The sequence below is a fragment of the Chrysoperla carnea genome, chromosome 1 (genome assembly GCF_905475395.1).
Source record: "Chrysoperla carnea chromosome 1, inChrCarn1.1, whole genome shotgun sequence".
NCBI classification, from domain to species: Eukaryota; Metazoa; Arthropoda; class Insecta; order Neuroptera; family Chrysopidae; genus Chrysoperla; species Chrysoperla carnea.
The window spans coordinates 35209343-35231937 of NC_058337.1; the positions used below are offsets into that span (position 1 = coordinate 35209343).

Below are 22595 nucleotides of genomic sequence, written 5' to 3' on the forward strand. Positions count from 1 at the left end.
TTAATCAAAGTGAAATATGAGTTGCGAAAGCCAAGATTCTTGAGTATGCTTCATAAATATTGAAGCGAATTCCCAGTCAAATTTGAAAGTGCTATTTTTCGTAGGTGTTATATTCTTGATTCCATCTAATCCTAAACCAAATGGATATGAATCTGATGTTTTGAAATAATATGTTCCTTTTTCTCTGAAAGATAAATTCCAGATTATTAATGAATAATTTATACTAAGATGATTAAATTTATACTAAGAAAATTAAAATAGGATTTCATTGATACAAAATCATTGAAGTTAAATAAACAAAATCATTACTTCTATAGAAGAGATTGATTTTAGTTGAAAGTCATGCATTTTATTTTGAGGGAAAATAAAATTGTACTTAGTTGGAATATATAATCGTGTAAAGAAGCGAAAATAAACGAATTAAAAGAACAAATCTTAACGTTTGCTTTAAATATATTATTTGCTTACTACGAACACATATCTGTCATATTTAGTCTATATGTGATTGGCTCAACTACATGAAGATTGTCGAAATAAATGGACTTTAGACACTATAATCAATAATAATTCATTCATAGGTCGCTTTTTCAAGTGCGGCTCGAAGTAATCTAATTTTAATTTTAAATAAACCTAATAAATCTGCTCATGTGATTGTGCCAATCACATCACTATTTTGTTATAATATGTATAAGTAGTAGAACCAATCAAAAAAAGATTGTTTAAAACTATGTTGCATTTTAAAACAACAATATTTGAAATTTGTTAGACAGTATACTAGTTTCATACAAACAAATAATGTGGTTGTGTCAACTTCACCACTCAACCCCTTACGATAGTTGTATCACATTCGTGGCCCCATTCGCCATATTTGATTTCGCGATGAGGTTGAGACAACCTCATATCGGTTGATACTAAGAATTATTTTTCAGAATACCTTAAATTTGGAATAATCTCCTTAATATCACTATAATCGCATTCAATTTCATTACATCGAACGCCATAAAATAATCCTTGACCTTGATTTTCAAATATACTCTTCCAAACAGGCTCAACGAATAAATGACTGCAACTCATTTGAGACTCAAGTTCTTCGCATCCCGGTTGATAGCGTATTCCACCATTTACTATCAACTCTAAATCGGCATTCCAATTAATATTTCCACTGTTAGTGGAATCACTTCGTAGAGCTATAGTGAATTGAGCAAGACCACGTCGAAAATCTGTAAGTGCACATCCTGGATCGAATCCAATTAATAGTTTTACAGGTGTTACCATATTTTCAATTACGGACGCAACTATATGGGCTCCGGCTGATTGGCCCGCAAATTCTAAATTTTCCGCCGGTAAACCCAGCGAAACAAGTTTATCGATTCCAGGTCCAAACACTTTACCAATCTGCGAATAATATAATTAATAATTGTAGAATTTCTCAAGTTTTTCCTAGATTGAACAAAAAGGATCATGCAAAAAATAGCGAAGTTCGAAAAAATGATAAACTTTGAAAGACTTTATCTCGGAAACTATTGGGTCTACAGAGACAGTTATGGTCTTATATTGTAGCAAATTTAATCTACAATATTTAGGTACCATCAAAAACTAATCCTTTAGAGTTATAATCGCTAAAACCTGAAAAAAATTTCACGGATTTTCAATTTTTGACCCAAATTGCTATCAGAAAACAAAAAATACGTTGTTATAGAAGGAAACAAGCCAAGAAACAGAGCGTTTTTTGTTTACGGCTAATCAATGGCTAAGTTAACCAATACATCAACAAAAATTAAAAAATTTCACTTGCTGCTAAAATATCATGAACGAAGAAGTCTAGATGAAGAAATTAAGCTCCGAAAAACTGCTCTACCATAATCCCTCGATCAAAGGGAAAGTTTTCACGAAAGGTGTCTTTTTTCGAAAAAATACGATATTTCGAAAAACTTCCTAAATTATTTGCTAAAAAAAAACTGAAGATTTGTGATCCTTTTACTCATAACTTCACCAAATATCAACAAGAAAATCGAAAAAGAAAAAAGGTTATAAGCAAATGAACAGGTCCTCAGTAAAGATCGCTTCCAGACAGGATTGCGAGGAGAAACAAGTTAAGCCAAAGGGCGTTGTTTTCTACACTGACGAATCTAAGTTAGAGAAGAAGGTAGGTTATGGGATCTTTTCTGAAGATCTTGATCTGCGTCTATCATTTCGGCTGCCGTATCACTGTAGTGTGTATCAAGCGGAAGTGATGGCTATTCACGAGGTTTGTGAATGTCTAAGACGGAACACCCTTAGGTGCAGGGACATTACAATCTTCACCGACAGCCAAGCAGCTCTAAAATCCTTCAGCTCAATCTATCTAACGTCAAAGGTAGCATAGGACTGCCGTATGTCCTTAAATGAGCGGGCGGAACGAATGAATGTAGACCTGGTATGGGTACCGGGACACAGGGACATTCCAGGAAATTGCGAAGCCGACGAGCTTGCCAGAAATGGCATGATGCTGCCGGACACAAGCATCAATAAATACCCGGGAATTCCATTTGCGAACTGCAAGTTACTCCTGAAAGAGGATATTCTGATAAAGGCCAATCTTAGATGGAGGGAAGAACGTACTTGTGGTACTACAAGACAGATATGGTCTGAGTACAATTGCAGGCGTTCCGAAGTTCTCATATCACTTCCAAGGGCCTCTGTTCGCAAAGTTGTTGCGGCTATCGCGGCAAGCATGCTGAACGCTTAGGCCTGGCAGTGTATCACGATTACTGCAGGAGCTGTCACAGTGATGACGAGGAGGAGACAATGTCTCATCTTCTCTGTCACTGCCCTGCTCTTGTCATGAGGAGATGTGCTTAGTTGAGCCAGCCTCTCTTTGACGACCTCTCCGACCTAAAGTCAATCGACGTCAAAGCCCTCCTGCTGTTCTTAAACAGCTCCAAATGGTTCATGGAGTAGTGGCCGAGGATGGGCCAACCCATTTACGGTATCACAACGGACCCTATGGTCTAAGTGTGTCCCACCCCAGGACAGCCACTCTAACCTAACCTATAAGCAAATGTTAAAACGACTATTTTCGCTTATTTTATCAAGTTTTCTCGGCCCCCATGCATCCAAATCGGACTTACCAGAAGTCAATCGATAGGTTTTTTTTAAGATCAAGAACTTTCCCATTTAATTTTGTAATAGCCGTAAACAAAAAGAGCTACGTTTCTTCTATAGCAAGGCATTTTTGTTTTCTGATAGCAATTTTGTCATATTTAACATTGGACCTTAATTTTAATGGGATTTTCTCTTTTAGAAAAAAAAAAATAAGTAGATACATACTAAATGGGGGCAAGTTGGTGCTAGCGGCTGAACCGAGCAATAATAATCATGAAATAAAATAATATAATTATAATTTTTTGAATTTAAATAGATTGTAGCCATCATTTTATAATAATCTACGATAGTGCTTGTATTCCATGATAGAATACCTCCAACACAAATTATTGTTTTTTTTGAATAATCAAAAAAATCGATTTTTAATATTTCTTCTGGCGTTGTTGCATTTATGATCAAAACATCATCGGGCGTCCTTAAAACAAATTAATAATTTAAATTAGACATGCTAAATTTCATACAAAATTTTGGGGAATATAATTTATTTACAGCTTTCAAAGGACGACACACAAAGCGACATAAAAAAAAGATCATTTATAAGTTTTATAACAAAACTGTTTCTTATTTTTTATTTTTTCATAATAATTTTAAAGTTACAGGAAATTTTAAAAGAACTTTTCGAAAGAGAAACGAAAACGCACGACAAAAAATATTCGTAAAGGTCGTGTAACGTCATAATGTTAATTAATAATTGTATACAGTGTATACTATTTGTTAGAAATAATAAATTCGCTCACTCGCTCGCTCTGCACAGTGTGTGCAGTGTATTTGTGTGCACTGTTGTGTAAACTTTGGAAAGCATCCTTATACAATAAGTGTGTATGGAATGATAACCTAAGATGGAGGATAAAGAGTGTTGTTAGTTAGCTCCGTATAGTTAGCAGGTAAAATTGTTATTTTTCACTCAAACTATTTCCATTCATTTGGGAATCGTTTGGGAGGATTTGGAAATATAATTTTAGAATTTGGGAATTATTAGTTTTCCTGTAATTAATGATTCTTTTTTCAGCGTATAGTTAGCAGGTAGGAAATTAAATCCATTTAATTTTTATGTTATTCGAAACGAAATCATTTGGGAATTACGATAAACACGGTTTCAGAGTTTGGGAATGTATAATTAATTAATTACACCTATTTTTTAGTTAATTGATAGGTTATGTTAATTAACCGTACATTAATTGTTATATAGCAGTATGGCGCCAATATTCAAATATTACTGAATAATTTATTTTATAATTTATGTAAATGTTAAGTTTTATTTTGCCTTAAAACTGTTCTTATTCAATTGGAAATCGTTTGGGAAGATTTAGGAATATAATTTTATTATTTAGGACTGATAAGTTTTCATTTAATTAATTAGTTTTTCAAAGCGTATACTTAGAAGGTAAAAAATTAAATTCTAACCATTTTTACGTTATTTGATAATAATTTACATGGAGACTAATCTAATTAATTTGGGAATCATATTAATCACGGTTTCATCATTTGGGAAAGTATAATTAATTTATTAATTACATTTATTTTTTAGTTGATTTTTTTGTGGTTATATTAATGGCGGCAATATTCAAATGTTACTTCATTGACAATAATTTTGTATTTTTAATTTATGTAAATGTTAAGCTTTATTTTTCATTAAAACTATTCTTATTCAATTGGGAATCGTTTGGGAAGATTTAGGAATATAATTTTATTATTTAGGACTGATTAGTTTTCATGTAATTAATTAGTTTTTCAAAGCGTATACTTAGAAGGTATAAAATTAAATTTTCACCATTTTTACGTTATTTGATAATAATTTACATGGAGACTAATCTAATTAATTTGGGAATCATATTAATCACGGTTTCATCATTTGGGAAAGTATAATTAATTTATTAATTACATTTATTTTTTAGTTGATTTTTTTGTGGTTATATTAATAGCGGCAATATTCAAATGTTTGAAAATTTCCCGATTAAATAAAAAGAGTTTTAATGTCAAATAAACATTTACATAAATTAAAAAAACAAAATTATTGTCAATGAAGTAACATTTTAATATTGCCGCCATTAATATAACCACAAAAAATTAACTAAAAAATAAATGTAATTAATTAAATAATTTTAGTGTCCCAAATGATGAAACCGTGTTTAATGTGATTCCCAAATTAATTAGATTAGTCTCCATGTAAACTATTATCAAATAAAGTAAAAATGGCGAACATTTAATTTTATACCTTCTAAGTATACGCTTTGAAAAACTAATTAATTACATGAAAACTAATCAGTCCTAAATAATAAAATTATATTCCTAAATCTTCCCAAACGATTCCCAATTGAATAAGAATAGTTTTAATGAAAAATAAAGCTTAACATTTACATAAATTAAAAATACAAAATTATTGTCAATGAAGTAACATTTGAATATTGCCGCCATTAATATAACCACAAAAAAATCAACTAAAAAATAAATGTAATTAATAAATTAATTATACTTTCCCAAATGATGGAACCGTGATTAATATGATTCCCAAATTAATTAGATTAGTCTCCATGTAAATTATTATCAAATAACGTAAAAATGGTGAGAATTTAATTTTTTACCTTCTAAGTATACGCTTTGAAAAACTAATTAATTAAATGAAAACTAATCAGTCCTAAATAATAAAATTATATTCCTAAATCTTCCCAAACGATTTCCAATTGAATAAGAACAGTTTTAAGGCAAAATAAAACTTAACACTTACATAAATTATAAAATAAATTATTCAGTAATATTTGAATATTGGCGCCATACTGCTATATAACAATTAATGTACGGTTAATTAACATAACCTATCAATTAACTAAAAAATAGGTGTAATTAATTAATTATACATTCCCAAACTCTGAAACCGTGTTTATCGTAATTCCCAAATGATTTCGTTTCGAATAACATAAAAATTAAATGGATTTAATTTCCTACCTGCTAACTATACGCTGAAAAAAGAATCATTAATTACAGGAAAACTAATAATTCCCAAATTCTAAAATTATATTCCCAAATCCTCCCAAACGATTCCCAAATGAATGGAAATAGTTTGAGTGAAAAATAACAATTTTACCTGCTAACTATACGGAGCTCTTATTAACACTGCTTTTGAATTTCGCAGTTTTACCAATATAAATAAACATTTAGGGGAAAATAGTTTACGTAATTTTTATTTGGATAGAAAAGGAATTTCTGTCAAAAAAATTTACGGACAATGGCAGGAAAAAGTCCAGTAGAATTATTAACGCCAGATCCAAATCGAATTCCTTCCTTTCTTTCAGATAAAATTGTTCCAATAATATGTGGGGCATTAGGTTTTGGATGTGTATGTTATGTTAATTGGGGCAGTAGGCGACCCGTTTTCAGCGGTACGTATATGAGATTTGATTAAATATTTTTAAAACTCATTGATTATTATTTTTATAGGTGTTCAAAAACATGTTTTGGCTTCGACAATAGGAGTTGTTCTAGGAAAAATAGTCGATCAAAAACGTAATGAATATTTGTCTGAAAGGGATGCGGTTTTACGCCATTATATTGAGTTACATCCTGAAGATTTCCCTGCACCTGGTTAGTAGCTAATATATATATAAACTGAGTGAGTAATTAAGGTCAATTTTAGAAAAAAGCTTCTAAATTGAAAAAGGCAAATATATTCAAATTAGTGCCTAAAATTATCTCGTGACACCTGCAGCTTAAAGTATTTTAAAATTTAACAGTTATAAAAATAAACAGGACAATGAATTTTTTATTTAGGTTTAAGGTGCTTAAAGTTGTTCAATACTAAATATAGCTCTAATCGATCGAGTAAAATAATTATTAAAATAATCGATTGGGTAAAGTAAATGATCGTACGAGGACAGCCAACAATTATTTATTCTTTTTTCTTTGTCTTAAAAATTCTACCATTATTTAGTATATAAGAGGCAAAAAATAAGCTGAACACCGCATTATTTTTGGTACAATGATTTATTAATAAACTGGGTATACTTTGTGTTCTTAAAAACAAATTGAACAAGTTTATTTGCATAAATTTAAATAAAAAATCGTACAATGAGCGATTGAGTAGATAAATTTTGTCATTATTACCTGTAAATCTTAATGAATGTTTAAAAGGAGATTTAATAAAATGTTGAGACGGCATGATCTGTGTTTCGTTTGTGATTATATTACAGATGCTTAAAGCCTCCGAAACTATAATTAGTGACAAAGGCTAAACGGCATTGAATTTCATAAAAATTGAATATTTTTAAAATATTCATAAATTTTGCATAAATTTGAATATTTTTCAATTCCTTTAAGACTACAAAAATTTTTTTTTTGTCAAGTTAACTAACCCTCGGTTTGACGGTCGTTAATATTGTATCTTGTGTTGTTTCAATTGTTTAGGTATTATTAATAAATAAGAATTTTACCCTTTGTTTCCCTCTTCATAATTGTAGTTCGACCAAACGTAAGCCTAAATTCAAGTCTTACCTCCTTGTGCGCTTGTGGTTATTATTGATAACTTTTACAGTTCTACTACTTTTCGTATCATTTATATACGTAACTAATAATCTATTTAGTTTTAACTAAAATTTTATATGTTTGTTTAGAACGGAAAAAATTTGCTGATATTCTACAACCATGGATCCCAATACGATAGACATTTAAAAAAATTTTCGTAGAAGTTTTGCAGCGTATAATCAATTCCTTGTTAATTTATCATTATAAGATTGTATATATAAAATAAATTAATTGAAATATACAATTTATACTTTGTTGATATCATTGAAGTATTTATGATTATAGTTAGGGAGCTGGCGGTAATAGAACTATTATTTATAAATAAGTTTTATCATCATTCAAGGAACTAAAGGAGGCAATAAGTTAAGCTATTATCATAAATTTAAATTGAAACGTCTTCTAACTGTTATGAAATATTTCTAGTACCCTGATAGAATAATTTGAAGTTTTTACAATGACTGCATTCGATTTTGATTTCATTGTTGTGTAGTAATTTGGGAAAAGTTAAAATTTCTGTTGAAAGTATGCACAATTATGATTTTTCATGCAGATATACTTTGTTTCGTTTGTCTTCTTTTGAATTTCACAATTTTGAGGGTCTATTACATATTTACCCATCAGCTCTCTATACCTTTAAGAAGAACAAGAGTACAGAAAATTTTAAAAGAAATTTTTTATTAACAATAAAAAAAAAAACAAAATTTGAAAATATGGTGTTTCAAAAATGCACGGCACTATTTTAAGAATACGTTTTTTAACATAAAATAAAAATATTATTTAAGTATTAAAGGTTACCTCGCCATTCTTCAGAGCGGTCTCTCACAAATTTAATATTACTTCTATCGAATAATACTTCTAAACGCTCTTAATTGAAAATTATCTCAGATAAAATTGATTACCGGAAATTTGTCAAAAAGTGCACATTATCAAGAAATATTTGCGAAGTGTTTTTTGTCGATCTTTGATGGAGTGTAGTTAATTACACCCTACTCGGATCGGTGCGTACTTTCATAGAAAATTTTCAGCTCAAAAAATTGAAATTCTTGATTATTTTGTTAAATTAATTTATGGTATATGTCCCTCTATATGAACCTTTTTGTGTTAAAGAATATATCCCTAAAGTAGTGTCGTAAAATTATGAAACTTACTTTATAATGGCAAAATTATTTAATTTATTATTTTAAAATTACAAAATTTAAGTCTTTATTTAACATTATCTGGAACATAATTGTCTTTGCTTGGAATGCCGGTACCTTCAGCATCACCCACCCATGGATACTGTCTAGGACAATCCCTACATGTTTCAAGATATCGTGTATCAGTGAAATTTAAAGATGGTGGATGGAAATTTAAAGCACATTTATTTGCATTTGAACAACCGGGTTGTGGTAAATTCTCCTTCCGTTTCTTACAATCCCACGGTTCATAATTATTTAATTGATTTACAGTTTTTGGGTCAGTCATCCATGTTAACGCTTGTGTAATAGTTACAAAATATACGTCAGGCCTAAAAAAAGATTCAAAATTATAATATATATTTGTAAAATTTTGAAATTATTTAAATGTACTTACAAAGTGGTTGCCCAATCTAAAAATTTGTATAGACCTAATTCTAAATCTCTAATTGAGAACCAATTTGTATGGAATGGCATCATGTATGGTGCTCGATTTTGATCATAATATCGACTGAAATCTTCTCGTAACCATTCAAATACTTCCTGTGGATCATGATTATGTAAGACACATTGATCTAAATAGGGACAATGGCCGCCTTCATAATCTTCGACATAATGAGCATTTAACGGTACCTCCCAAACACCTAATCAAAAAACATACTTTGTATATGAGGTCATTTACCCTCATTCGAATATTAAAAATAGCATGGATTTCGAAAGTTAAACAAATAATAGTGAAAAAAATTACGCCATCAAACAAGCCACAGAAGTTTCATTTTCGAGCGTCTTAACCACTAGACGACTAGACTATATCTGATTTACTATGGCCTGTGGGTAATTATTTCACTATTCATACCATATACATTTGATAACAAATTCCGATAAATTAAATTTAAAAAAAAAGTAAAATGGTGTAGCAAGTAAAAAAAAATTATACAGATAGATACAAGTTATTCACCATTGTTTCTTGATTAATACATCAAACTTTGTTGTCAAATTAAATGTGCATTAGTTGTTTTCTAGTTAATGAATAGCACAGAAAACAATTTATAATCTAGAAAAAATTTATTTAGCAGACTTCTACGACACCAACATTTTTTTTATATGACCATTTAAATGTATCTAGAAATATATTAAATAATTATTTAGGCTCACCAGGGAAAGATCTAGATGGGCATGTTCCACTTTTACATTCGTGTGGAATTTTATAATCTAAAGTGTATGGCCAAACTGGAATTGGTAATGCGGGTACTCCAATTGAACTATCATAAATGTATCCAAAATCTTCTAAAACTTTGTATTGCGTATTTCGTCCTGGTTTCAAGAATGGTGCTCGCATACCCACAACATGATCTTTTGAAATATTTGCAAAATGTCTTAAAATTTCTCGCATTCCAATCATTTCACCAACCCATTCTTCGTAACCTTTATCTTGAAGCCCTTGTTGTAAACTATGTTAAAAAATAATTTTTGTATATCAAACATTTAACAGAAAAGGAGCATTTTTTTTTGTCTGCAAAATTATTTTGTTTTAAAAACAGCTTAATACATTTTTAGACGAAACATTTTTTACACGCTTAGAAAAAATTAAATAAGTAAAATCTACGAATTAAAAAAACAAATCGAAAATATAAATTGAAAAAAATACTCTAACATAGTTCCTCGACTTTTATTATATTTTCTTTTTCACAATATGGCGTCTGGTGGTCGCCAAATTGAATTTTCATTACTGCCATATCTTCAGTAACCCTCGCAAGATTAAGATAAATCCGCCTCTTTCTTATTGGGGAATTAAAAAATTTTTCCATAGTAAAATGAAAATCAAATGTTTTAACAGAACGAAGTTCTAGAATTGTCTTCACGCATATTTAAAATAAGATAACATTATACTAAATAATTTTGCCGAGAAAAAATTACATTCCAATTTGGATAATTTTTAATTTAAGTACATATTTATTAAGCTATCGTTGCAAAAAAACATTATACATACGAAATTGTTTCTGTAGCCATTTCGTGTCCTTCACCAGCAAGTGTTTGAATCATATTGTAGTTACTGTATTCATGTGCAACGAAAAAGGTACCTTTAATATCACATCCATTTGGATTTTGTCGTTTTGCGAATACTTTTTTATAATGTTCAAAATTATTCAAATTAACAGCACCATCGAAAGTTAAAAGGATCATTTGAGGAGTCTAAAAGAAATTAATAATTATGGTAAGATATTTTTAGAAGTGAATGTCGGATGAGGTAAATTGAACCGGTATATGACACCTTATTGGAGACCGCACATAGTCAAAAATTTCTGGCTCCGTGTGTGCGTTTAAAAGGTGTAAAACGATTATATATCAGTCATTTGGCCACCTACACCCAAAACTAGGCAATAATGTATGATGTGCTCGTGATTGATCGTAGGCTGATTGCTTAAAACTTACTGCTCAATATTTGAGTGATGCAGCATAAGTACTTGAAGTTGTGCAAGATCCTAAAAATTTTGTGACTGATAATTGAGATTCGATTCTATTATTTTACTGTTAGCTCTGGGCTAGTTTATATTTTGGAACCTCGCTTTATCAATTACCGAAATTTAAGAGAATGTTTTGTAGATCACATCCTCAACTATAAGAATATTTTCAGAAATGAAAGCGAAGGATTCCTCTATAGTTAGTTAGAGGGATTAATCGACTAATCTCTAAGGATATCTTTTGGGATTTAGAATTCATTTATACACTTCTACTTCCTTCCGAAATACATCCCTTATTCTTTTTGAAAAAGTCTCGAAAATGGTAGTAAAATAGTTTATGTTTGTGATGAATGATAAAAATATATTTAGGGAAGAATAATGTGTCTATTTAGTATCATATCGTAGTAGTGTCATGTATGTAATCAAGCCCCATACACGCTTTTAAATCTGAAAATAGGTTTACGCTTCATGAAGGACGCCTCCTTGACACAGTCTCTCAAATCTTTGTCCTTCATACAAAGATCTCTCTAAGTGCTTCCTTAGATTATATGATTTATATTTAAATTTAAAAAACTTACATTCTCAGGATCTAAACCACCTGGAATAAGTGTTCCATCTTTTGAACAAAAACAATATGGCAATTCACAATTAGATAGATCACATTTTGTAGCTAAATCTAAAATGGGCTCTGTAACTGGAGCTATAGCTAATAAACGAAAAACAAATTTTAATATTTCAAACTTTTAAACGATTTATAATAAATTACTTGTTGGAATTGGACCGCATCTTGCTTCTTCTTTGAATGTACAAAATTTGCTTATGTCATCGAAATGCAATCCAGAAGGACATCGGTTTTGGTAGGGGTATCCATCTACACACTGGAAATTTTTGTTACTATATTTACAAAATTTTTTTAAAAATTATAAATATTACCTGATAAAATCGCCTGCAAGTTGCAGGATCTGCGAAATTACCATTCCCTACACCATTTGGGCATTGAAATTCTTTGTCCTCGGGTTTGGATGTTGTGGTTGTGGATCTTCGATCATTTTGAGCGGTTACTACAAGTAAAATTTCACAATTACTGCTAATTTTCAACGCAATAACTGCTTAAGCGTAATATAGTAGTTATGCAAAGCTAAATGGAAATTCGACCAAAATTGAAAAGGAAAATCTACATGGAAAAATATACCATGTAGGTATATATGAAATGAATCAAGGTATACTCAGTTTAGTCTCAAGTTTGCAAGGCTTAAAAATATTGATGCTACGCACAAAATTTTGGTATAGGTGTTCATAAAATCACCTAATTAGTTCATTTTCGGTTGTCCGTCCGTCTATCTATCGACACGATAACTCAAAAACGAAAAAAGATATCAATCTGAAATTATTAAAGCGTGCTCAGGACATAAAAAGTGAGGTCGAATTTTTAAATGAGCAACATAGGTCAATTGGGTCCTACGGACCCATCTTGTAAACCGTTAATTATAGAAATGTATAAAATGTTCCTAAAAAATAATAACTTTTGTAAGAAAAATTTTTTCGTAAACATCACTGTTGACATCACTCGTGAGAGCGCAAATTATATATTATTTGGGAATATAAGTTATGTGTGTGTGACATGTATGCATGTGTGACTATCAAAGAGTGGCTATCTTTATTTACTTACATGACGTAAAAAGAACAAACGATTGCGTAATCAACATTGTCTATACATGGCATTTCAACAATTAATTCAGTCAATTGTTTGGTCTTAATCTTAACCAGGCACAGTGTTCTTGCATTAATTGCCTCTATTCTTCAATCCCTCCTCTTGACATTTGCCTTATATTTGCCAGTTTATGTTCCCTAACAAAGATTTAAATCGACCGCTTGAGATCATGGCAACTCGCAATGTATGTTTTGCTCGTTCAATATAATGAACAATATAAGATATAATGTCACTTAATTAAAAAAGGCAATTTTAAATTCAAAAAGTATTAAATGAAACGACTAATGATTATGAAACATTGCAATTTCAAATTAATTGAAAGTTAAGAACAAATTAAGATTTCGCATACTCTTTTATTTTAACAAGTGTCTTTAACGGTTAACGAACTATTCTAGCTATAATTGTTACAGCAAATTAGAAATGAAAAGTGACAAAATTGCTTTCGATTTCGAGACAATTTTTTTACAGTCTCTCTAAATCATTACTTTCCAAAATATTTATTTGATTCACCTTGAAATGAGTGCGGCATAAAGATTTTAATGTAAGAAGTGCATTAAAACTAAAAAATGGGTGGGTCCAAAATTAATGATTTATAAAATTAAAAATACGTAGTAGCATAGTTTGAAATTCACACGTACTTAATACAGTTAAGTGGTTTTTAGAGTTCCGTATCGATTAATAAAACGAAGATGTAGAAGAATATTATACCTTACTTAAAGTTGGTAACGGTTAGAAATATTAATAGTAGAAACAAAAACTTGGTATGGCTATATGTAGGTATCCTGATTTATTCGTTTGGTCGTACGCCTGCTTGAAGCAGGCGTGTCGAAGGGCGGAGGGGGTTGGCAGCGGCGTTAACATTTTATTTCTTCAGTCAATACTTCTGTGAGTTACAAACTTTAGGCTAAACTTAATATCTCTTCATAAATATTACATTCAGTGTGGCCATCGATGGGCTTAACAAGAAGGTAAACAAGTTAAAACAAACAATTGACTGAGTTATAATTGTTGAAATACCATGCTTGGACTCTTATACACGCAGTAATAAGAGTATCTTTCCTCTCACTTCCTCAGTTGATATAGTACATGCTATAAAGATAAACAAATAAATACATACATAATATATGTAACGTATAAATTAAAATTTATACCATACCACAGATAAACAATAATGTTTGCCCAAAAATTTTTCAAAGAAAAGTTTTTTACAATAAATAATTAAAATAAAATTTTATTATTTTTGTATGATTACAAGTTTTTTTATTTTAACTCAAAAAAATTTGTAGTCATACACGAATAATAAAATTATTTTTTAATTATTTAATGTATTATAGTATGAACCACCAAAAACCTAATATAAATATATAAATTCAATTAATAATAAGTTTTTTACTTTTTAATAAGAAACATTTTTTATTTGAATTTTTGTTCTATCTCTAACAGTTAACAAAATGGGGACTCAAGACCCAATTGACCTTTGTTGCTCATTTACGAATTCAAACTCACTTTTTATGTCCTAAGCATGTTTTAAAAATTTCAACTTGATATCTCTTTTCTTTTTTGATTTATCGTGTTCACAGACGGGCAGCCGGAAATTGGATTTTATGAATACCTATACATAAATTTAGTTTGTAGTATTAATATTTTTAAACGTTACAAACTTGGGGTTAAACTTAGTATACTTTGATATATTTCATATATGCATGGTATAATAGTATTCAGGCGACAATAAACATGATATCTGAGACATTCTTTACTTGCTCCCGTGGTGTGTATACTATTTTTCTCCTCGACGGAGGCGGGAAGCGGGAACTTCATTTTGGGGCAGAAAGTTGACACTTTCTGCACGGAGCTGGAGGTGAGAAAAAATCCTATTTTAATTTTAGGGCAAAAGTCGCTTATAAAAACACATGCTTGTCGTGAAACTAAGATTGCCATACATAAGTTATTGATCAAACTATAGAAGTTGTGTTTGATGTGAGCTTGCAAACTGAAGAATAATAAAAAGTCTAAAAATTAATAAATTATAAAATCCCATAAATTTTAAGGAATCTCCTCAAAACTTCAACACCCTGTAGTCTTGTATGTTATTTTATCGACCTAGGGAATTGTAGATCCGTTATTATAAAATATTAAATAAAATTTTTTTAATGATTTTCGTTTTTCATCAAAAACATTTATGGTAAATAATTATATAAACAATTATTTTTATAAAGAATGCCTTTTTGTAGAAAATTTTTAAAAAAAATTTATTTTTTCTTTTGAGTCACTCCATCGATGGACACAGTTTTTAGCATAATGAATACAAAAAACTATCAAAAATCTCATTTATCAATCCTCATATTTCACATACTTTTTAATAAATTCGTGTGAAAGTTAGAAATGTTTAAATATGTTGTTTTTAAAAAAAAACTTTCTTTTTTTTCTTCTGGTTATACGCAATTGTTTAGCTTCATTAAGTTTATTATAAAACAGAGTAATTCATTACGAAATTTTAATAAATTTTTTAATTCGAAAAAAAATTTATATCATATAATAAATAATAATAATAGTTGTAAGTACCGGATAATTAATATACATAGCCTTGGCTCATATATGAAAAAAAAAGTGAAAATTATATGAGTATCTAAAATATATTATAAATACTTACCGGAAAATATAAATAATGTGGCTATAATAGCCAGTAATGTCCTTTTAACCATTACTTGTGAATATAATTTTTGATTAAATAAAACACGCACTCATTTGTAATAATAAATAATTGATGTTCTTAGCACGACAAATTACTGCCAAGAGAGAAACTTCTTAATCAAAAGTTGTCTCCGAGTCCCTCCACTTTGGGTATACCACTTATAATTATAATGCCTTTTGGAAGTGGTAACAAGGTGGTAATAGTAATTTCTACACACTGTTCAATCAATTTCAGTAAAATTTTTAATATAATAATAATTTAATACAATAATATTTGTTGAAATGTGAAATTCAGTTAATAATATTCAAAATTTAACTTTTACTTCGAATTTTATAACTATAAATAATGATTTTTATATATTTATAATAAATAATAAAATCAAGTTATTCGAAATAGGTACTGTTTATAATCAGTTTGTTCCTCTACAGCGCATAGTAATATACAGATAATGTTTTCCATCGAAAATTCGATAATGACTTGCCAGCAAATGTGACTTTTAAAGGTATCCTGATTTAAAATATAATAAAATATTTAGCGATTGGGTTTGTATAAATACCATTTAAGAACTTCCAAAAAAAAAAAAAAAAATGGAAATCAGCGACCGAAAGTGTCGGTCTGGGAAACAGCATCGGGTCGTGACTGACGAATAATTTTTTTGCCCGCATAAAATAATTTTCTTTTAATAATAAAATTTTGTTATGAAATTAAAATAAATTAAACTAAAATAATTTATTTTACGCAACTATTATGATTTCACTGAAGAAATATTCCAGCAATACACAATATTCGAGAAGCTGAGGGCGCTGTCTCGGCAAGCAATATCTCTGAAAAAGTTTGAAAAAATTGAATAAATTACCTATTAATCAATCATTTAATGACAGAAAATGGTTATATATTGGGACTCTTTCGGAAGAAACAAAGTAGAATTCCTAAAAAAATTTTTCAGAAAGTAATAAGTCTATTTCTTTCGATAGAGTCTCAATCTATGAGTCGATTTTCTGTCATTAAATGATTGATTAATAATTTATTTAATATTTTCAGACTTTTTTTGACTTTTCAGAGATAGTTTTACTTCACATATTCTTTTTCTGAATTTCAAACTAAGTATTGAGTACTGAGTTTCAGAGCCGATTTATTTAATAGAAGATTTATTAAGAGATTCAATCTCTGAGAATGAAGGCAAGTTCGAAAAATTTTGAGATCAAATAAAAAAACTTGTAGTCATACACTAATAATAAAATTATTTTAATTATTTATTATAATATAGTATGTACTACCAAAAACCTAATATAAATTCAATTAACAATTAAATAAAAAAATGAATAACTTTAGAATTTAAAAACATTCTCTATTGCGTATCAGTTATGAAATAATTTTTAAGCAACATAAAATGCAACTTTGAAAGTTAATTGGTTAAATTCAAAGTTACTGTCGAATATCTCCAATCAAGCAAAAATTTTAAAAAACATTCATGGTGATCCATATTATCGCTACGAAGGTATGCATGGTGTACGCCCACAATAACTCTCCATTTTTTTAATAGCATACTCAACAACTGAATAAAGTAGTACAAAAGCTGTTCCTTAATCATTTCATTCTGATGACGCCTATGGGAATATGGGATAAGCGAATTGTTTACTTTGGCAATTTATCTGTTACAAAATAGAATCACGTACAAAGATCAATGGCTAGCAGGTAAAAAATGTGATGATTAATATCCATTAATGCGGGTGCTGGATGGATTTGAGTACGTACAAAATTTTCGAATTTAAATTTTTCTTATTAGCTATTTAAAATCATTCAAACATATAAGAAAATTCATATTTCTAGCCTGAAAATAATCGATTTACTTATTAGGAGGATGCATTTTTATAGCTATACCTTCAACGTCTTGTAAAAATGATTTTTTTTTGTCGAACAAAAATTATGCTATACCTACTACTACTTATTATGTAAATTATGCCATAAATAATAAAGTTTCTCCAAAGAAAAACCAATCCTAAAAACGTCAATTTTATGACTAATAACAATTCAAGAGAGGCCTCTTGAGTCAAAAGTACCCAGCGAGTTTTTTTTTATTCAAAAATTGAGTCCATAAAATTTATCGATTTCTTGCTATCTAATTCTAAGTTAGAATAACAAACTTTGGAATGGGAGGAAACTATGCAGCATCAATTTGCAAAATGAAAAAATAACTGCCGTGGAATGAAAAAAATGTAAAATACATGTTACAACGAAAGTTTAATATTAGGTATCACAGATTGAAGAATGCTAAGGAATATAATGAGCTATGGTTTAAATATGGTTTAAAAAAACTTCTGGGTAGAATAATTTTTTTCTATTCTACCATTTTATAAAGAACTAGGAAGGAGACAAACATATTTTAAATTACTGTAAAACAGACTATATTAGACTATAAGTGAAAATAAACAATTGGCTATCTTAATTGTTGAAATACCTTGTATAGACAGTATCGATTACCAGACCTTGTATTGTTTTATAAATTAGATAAATTTAAAAAAACATAGCATTCTGGTTACCCTTTCGAAATTACAATAAAATTTCTATTTGCCACCCTTTCTGTTTTGCGACAGATTTGGTATGAAATTATAAGTTTTGGAGGAAATGGAAACTTAACATATTTTAGCCTAATTTGCGCCCTTCATGGGTAAACAAAAATGTTTATGAAAAAATGTTTCAAACAAAAGTTTTTTATTTTAACAAACATTTTTTACATTTAAACTTTTGTACTATCTCTTACGGTTTACAAGATGGGTCTAGAGAACCTAAGACTCAATTGACTTACGTTGCTCATTTACGAACTTAAACTCACTTTTTACGTCCTGGGCACGCTATAAAAATTTCTGCTTCATATCTCTTTTCGAATTGGAAATGGACTAATTAGGTGATTTTATGAACACCTTTACCAAATTTTTGTTTATATCATCAATATTTCTAAGCGAAGTTGGGACTAAAATTAGTATTCCTTCATATACAGTGTTTCGCATTTATGATGAAGACATCCTCATATTTTTGTTATTGATAGGAATATCAATTTGAAATTTTGCAGTCATACAGGGTGATGGGTCACATTTTTTAAGATACTTAACCGAAATCTGGACTTCAAAATCAGCCTACAACAAATCGACAAATAAGGCCGATTCTTAATATTTTACCTAGCGTCAGAGTTGGTTAGAGATATCGAAAAAAAAACTAAAACAAAAAGTTGCTTAGAATATTCCCGTGTATATATTATACTCGTATTCCGACTTTCATGACAAAATTCGTATTTTTAAGTTTTAAATTATTTTGGTTCACACTCATAATTATTACAAGTTTTTTTGAAATATTTCTTATAGTTGTTTTTTTCGATATATCTAACCATCTCTGACGCTAGGCAAAATAATAGGAATCGGCCCTATTTGTCAATTTGTAGTAAGCTAAGTTTTGAATTCTAATTTCGGTTCTAAGTATCTCAAAAAATGTAACCCATCACCCTGTATGACTTGACAAAATTTAAAATCGATATTCCTATAAATAACCAAAATGTGAGCGTGTCTTCATCTTAAATGCGACACACTGTATATTCGTTGTGTGCGTACTCATGGTAGGGACAATAAAATCGATGCCAGCGATTCCAGTGAAAAATTTTGGCGATAAAGGAAACTGTTGATGACTAATTTGCAATTCTTTACATGTTAATGTTATAGAAAATGTCAAATTAAAATTATTGAAAAACACTAATTAATTAAACTTAATGCATTAAAAATTGTGAAAATAAGAAATCAAATTGTATAAATATTATTTTTCAAATGTAAATTATCATAATTATTTATTTAAATTTGTGAGACAATAATATTAAATTTTCAATGTAAGTCATAAATGCAATCCATACAATTATATATGCATCCATACAATTCTATAACTAAAGTAGCGTATCGCAACCATGGAAACGCCTCCAATAAAACTCACACCTTACTCACACACGTTGCGAATAAGGTTATAACAAGCGAAAATGTACAATTGACTGAGTTAATTGTTGAAATATCCTAAATAGACAATGTTTGTATATACTTTTTTTAATTTTTCTTTGGAATTTTTTCTTCTTTTTAATCTACATGCTTTTAAACGAATTTTTAAATAAAGAAATCGTTTTCCCGATCGTTATCTCTTTTCTGATTTAAGTTATAGTGATGACAGACGTGATGATCGACGGACAAAGGAATGATTGTAAATTGATTCTATGTACACCTATACCAAAATTATGTTTGTAGCATCAATAATTTCTAAGCGTTACAAACTTGGAACTAAACTTAATATACTCTGATACATTTCATATATAAGGTATAAAAAGTTACTTTTAAAAATCAAAAGTATAAAATGCAAACTAATAGCTTATTAGAGAGATGATCTTGAAAGAGAAATGAAGGGGAGTGAATGAGGAAAATAAAATACCATATATGACATTGAAATTAAATATTCTACACAAACAGTTAAATGTTGTTTTTGACCTCTAAAATATGTTATTTGCACAAAATCTGGTTAGTAAATTAATTTATGCTGTTACTTATGCAAATTACAAACAACTCCATATCCAAAAAAAATCCCCACGGTATAGTAATATTGTACTATGTACAAAATAATATACTGAAAAGTTTTTTAGCAGGAAAGTATTTGAATAAACATTAATGAATACATCAGACTTTTTAAGTAGTTTACTTTCTAAAATTCCATAATCATTTTGTTTTGATTAATTAACAATTTGTAAATAACATTTACAATTTTGTACTTATAATAGGTGTACATCATTATGAAATTTGAACTTGACTTTCATTTTTATTGTAAATATTTCATATTTGAGTATATTTATTTCAAAGACCACCTATGTTGTTCTTTCTATTTTAACATGTTTATAACGGTCTTAATATAACGTAACGTCTTTATGTATTCTGGACATGTTTTGAATATATATGTAAGACCATGTAACTAACTGATGTTTCTGTAAACATGTACCTATATATTCTTGCAAAAAATATAAACAACAATTTTTTTAACGAAAGTTAAAGCTGTTGTTTATAATAAACTAAAAATTAGAAAATAAATTTATACCCTGAGTTCCTATGTCAATATACATTATTTAAAAAATACAGTTATAGAGAGCATACAATTTTAATAGTGGAGAGCCCTAAGATTTATACTTCGGAATACACTACCAGTCAGTGAATCGTTATAAAAACTGTTCGACTGCATTGTTTAAAGCTTAATTAAAGAAGTTAAAAATAAAAAATTAGTGAAAATAACAACGGGAATCGATACAAGAATGAATTCTAAGCAAAAAGTCATTGAATCATCATTTCGAAAATACTTTCCGAGTTATTGGTGATTGAAATTCGGAGTATTTAACGTCAAATAATTGAAAAATTTTTTGAAAAAAGTATATCGTACACTTTTTAGAGAACGATATTTTATGTGTGATTCAGTACAAAAACTGAAGAAAATTACCACGGGAACTAAAATTAATACTTGACGCTTTTAATTTACTTTATTTAGGGATTGGTAACAAGCTCAAAAAGTTCTAGAAGTTTCGGATACATATCTTTTAAAATATTGCAATTTAAATGCAAAATTTTTTTTCGAAAAAAAAGTCCTTATCGTGAAATAACTCGAAAAATAATAAAGTTTTTAGGCAAAGAAGATCTTTTTTTTGTATTTTTCGAAAAAAATTTTGCACTTAAATTGCAATATTTCAAAGAATATATATCCTTAACTGCTAAAACTTTTTGAACAAATTGTCAGTACTTAAATAAAGTAAATTGGAAAGCGGCAAGCATTAATTTTAGTTACCGTGGGTAATTCATCAATTTTTGTGCTGCATAAAACATAAAAAGAAAGATACAAGAAACTTTGTTTTCATTTTAACTCCGTCAATTTTCATGCAAATGACTTGAAATTTTTTTCCATTTTCATGGTTTTTTATAGTATATAAAAAATTGTATAATATACTTTCTTCAAATAACTTTCAATTATTCAATTATTTGACGTTAAATACTCCGATCACCAATCACCAATAACTCGGAAAGTATTGACTTTTCGAAATATGCTTTAATGAATTTTTTGCTTAGAATTAACCTTTCTATCGATTCCCGTTATTTTCAACATAAATTCAGACTAGGAGTCGATTCCTCGGTCAAATGCTTCATTTCATACGGTAATTCTTCTATCCATTTGAATAGAAATTTGAAATCAACCGTACTTTTTTTACTAAGGTTAAATAAAAGCTTTTCTTGTTTGTGGAATCAATTAACACATAAACAGCACACCTACTGTCATTGAAAATAACTGATGATCATTAAATAATGAATTCGGAATTAATTAAGCAGAAGAAAAAAATGAATTCATTCTATTTAAGATTTGGAATGCAGTTTTCCATTTAGCAATTGATTGCTTGGATAGCGTCTAATATCCAAGAATGAAGATTTACTTTAATTTTATCAGGTGAATTAAAGCACGGCATGCTAAAATAATCTGCAATAGCAATAATAGTTTCGGAATCCTAATTACTCCAAATTTTGTTTTGCATTTTATTAAAGGCAAATAGGTACAAATTAAAAAAATGGTAAAAAAGTAATTTTTATCGCATTTATTGATGTTTACAATCATGTTATTTTTTTTAAACAATTGAAGAAATAACGAAAACGTTCTTCGATTTTTTGCATGGGATAATAAGTAATTTTCACAAAAGTTAATTCAAGGTCTGTAGGTTTTTATGTTAGATAGAACAAGATTCTTTCAATAAATTTTCATTTATGGACACTTGACTATGAAGACCTTGCTCTATCCCTCTTATATCTAGACACCATGCAAATAAATTTTTACAAAAAGTCAAAAATTGCCCG

General features: G+C 29.0%; 3 protein-coding genes across 3 annotated transcripts; 1 reads left to right on the top strand and 2 right to left on the bottom strand.

Annotated features, from left to right (window-relative positions):
* Window positions 1–3510, bottom strand: LOC123302751. The gene is made up of 3 exons (XM_044885867.1): window positions 3310–3510; window positions 935–1395; window positions 1–184 (listed from the first exon to the last, which is right to left on the bottom strand). The coding sequence occupies exons 1-3, from the start codon at window positions 3412–3414 to the stop codon at window positions 1–3; spliced, it is 750 nt and encodes a 249-aa protein (XP_044741802.1). The 5' UTR covers window positions 3415–3510.
* Window positions 3511–6310: 2800 nt separating this feature from the next.
* Window positions 6311–7907, top strand: LOC123305548 (NADH dehydrogenase [ubiquinone] 1 subunit C2). The gene is made up of 3 exons (XM_044887301.1): window positions 6311–6521; window positions 6580–6723; window positions 7749–7907. Exons 1-3 carry the CDS (start codon window positions 6368–6370, stop codon window positions 7796–7798), a joined length of 348 nt encoding a protein of 115 aa, XP_044743236.1. The 5' UTR covers window positions 6311–6367; the 3' UTR covers window positions 7799–7907.
* Window positions 7908–8347: 440 nt separating this feature from the next.
* Window positions 8348–15826, bottom strand: LOC123292145 (chitin deacetylase 7). Its single transcript, XM_044872739.1, has 8 exons — window positions 15658–15826; window positions 12230–12357; window positions 12063–12174; window positions 11875–12002; window positions 10825–11027; window positions 9990–10285; window positions 9232–9478; window positions 8348–9166 (listed from the first exon to the last, which is right to left on the bottom strand). The coding sequence occupies exons 1-8, from the start codon at window positions 15707–15709 to the stop codon at window positions 8863–8865; spliced, it is 1470 nt and encodes a 489-aa protein (XP_044728674.1). The 5' UTR covers window positions 15710–15826; the 3' UTR covers window positions 8348–8862.
* Between the last annotated feature and the right edge of the window lie 6769 nt (window positions 15827–22595).

Excerpts from the sequence above, each read along its gene's own strand:
- LOC123302751 (XM_044885867.1), bottom strand. The coding sequence starts at position 3,414 with ATGATGGCTACAATCTATTTAAATTCAAAAAATTATAATTATATTATT. Across the intron at positions 1,396-3,309 it reads CACCAACTTGCCCCCATTTA|ATTGGTAAAGTGTTTGGACC; the intron begins GTATGTATCTAC and ends TATTATTCGCAG. Across the intron at positions 185-934 it reads GAGATTATTCCAAATTTAAG|AGAAAAAGGAACATATTATT; the intron begins GTATTCTGAAAA and ends TTTATCTTTCAG.
- LOC123305548 (XM_044887301.1), top strand. The coding sequence starts at position 6,368 with ATGGCAGGAAAAAGTCCAGTAGAATTATTAACGCCAGATCCAAATCGA. Across the intron at positions 6,522-6,579 it reads TAGGCGACCCGTTTTCAGCG|GTGTTCAAAAACATGTTTTG; the intron begins GTACGTATATGA and ends TTATTTTTATAG. Across the intron at positions 6,724-7,748 it reads TGAAGATTTCCCTGCACCTG|AACGGAAAAAATTTGCTGAT; the intron begins GTTAGTAGCTAA and ends ATGTTTGTTTAG.
- LOC123292145 (XM_044872739.1), bottom strand. The coding sequence starts at position 15,709 with ATGGTTAAAAGGACATTACTGGCTATTATAGCCACATTATTTATATTT. Across the intron at positions 11,028-11,874 it reads GTGGTTTAGATCCTGAGAAT|ACTCCTCAAATGATCCTTTT; the intron begins GTAAGTTTTTTA and ends AATTTCTTTTAG. Across the intron at positions 9,479-9,989 it reads CCCATCTAGATCTTTCCCTG|GTGTTTGGGAGGTACCGTTA; the intron begins GTGAGCCTAAAT and ends TTTTTTGATTAG.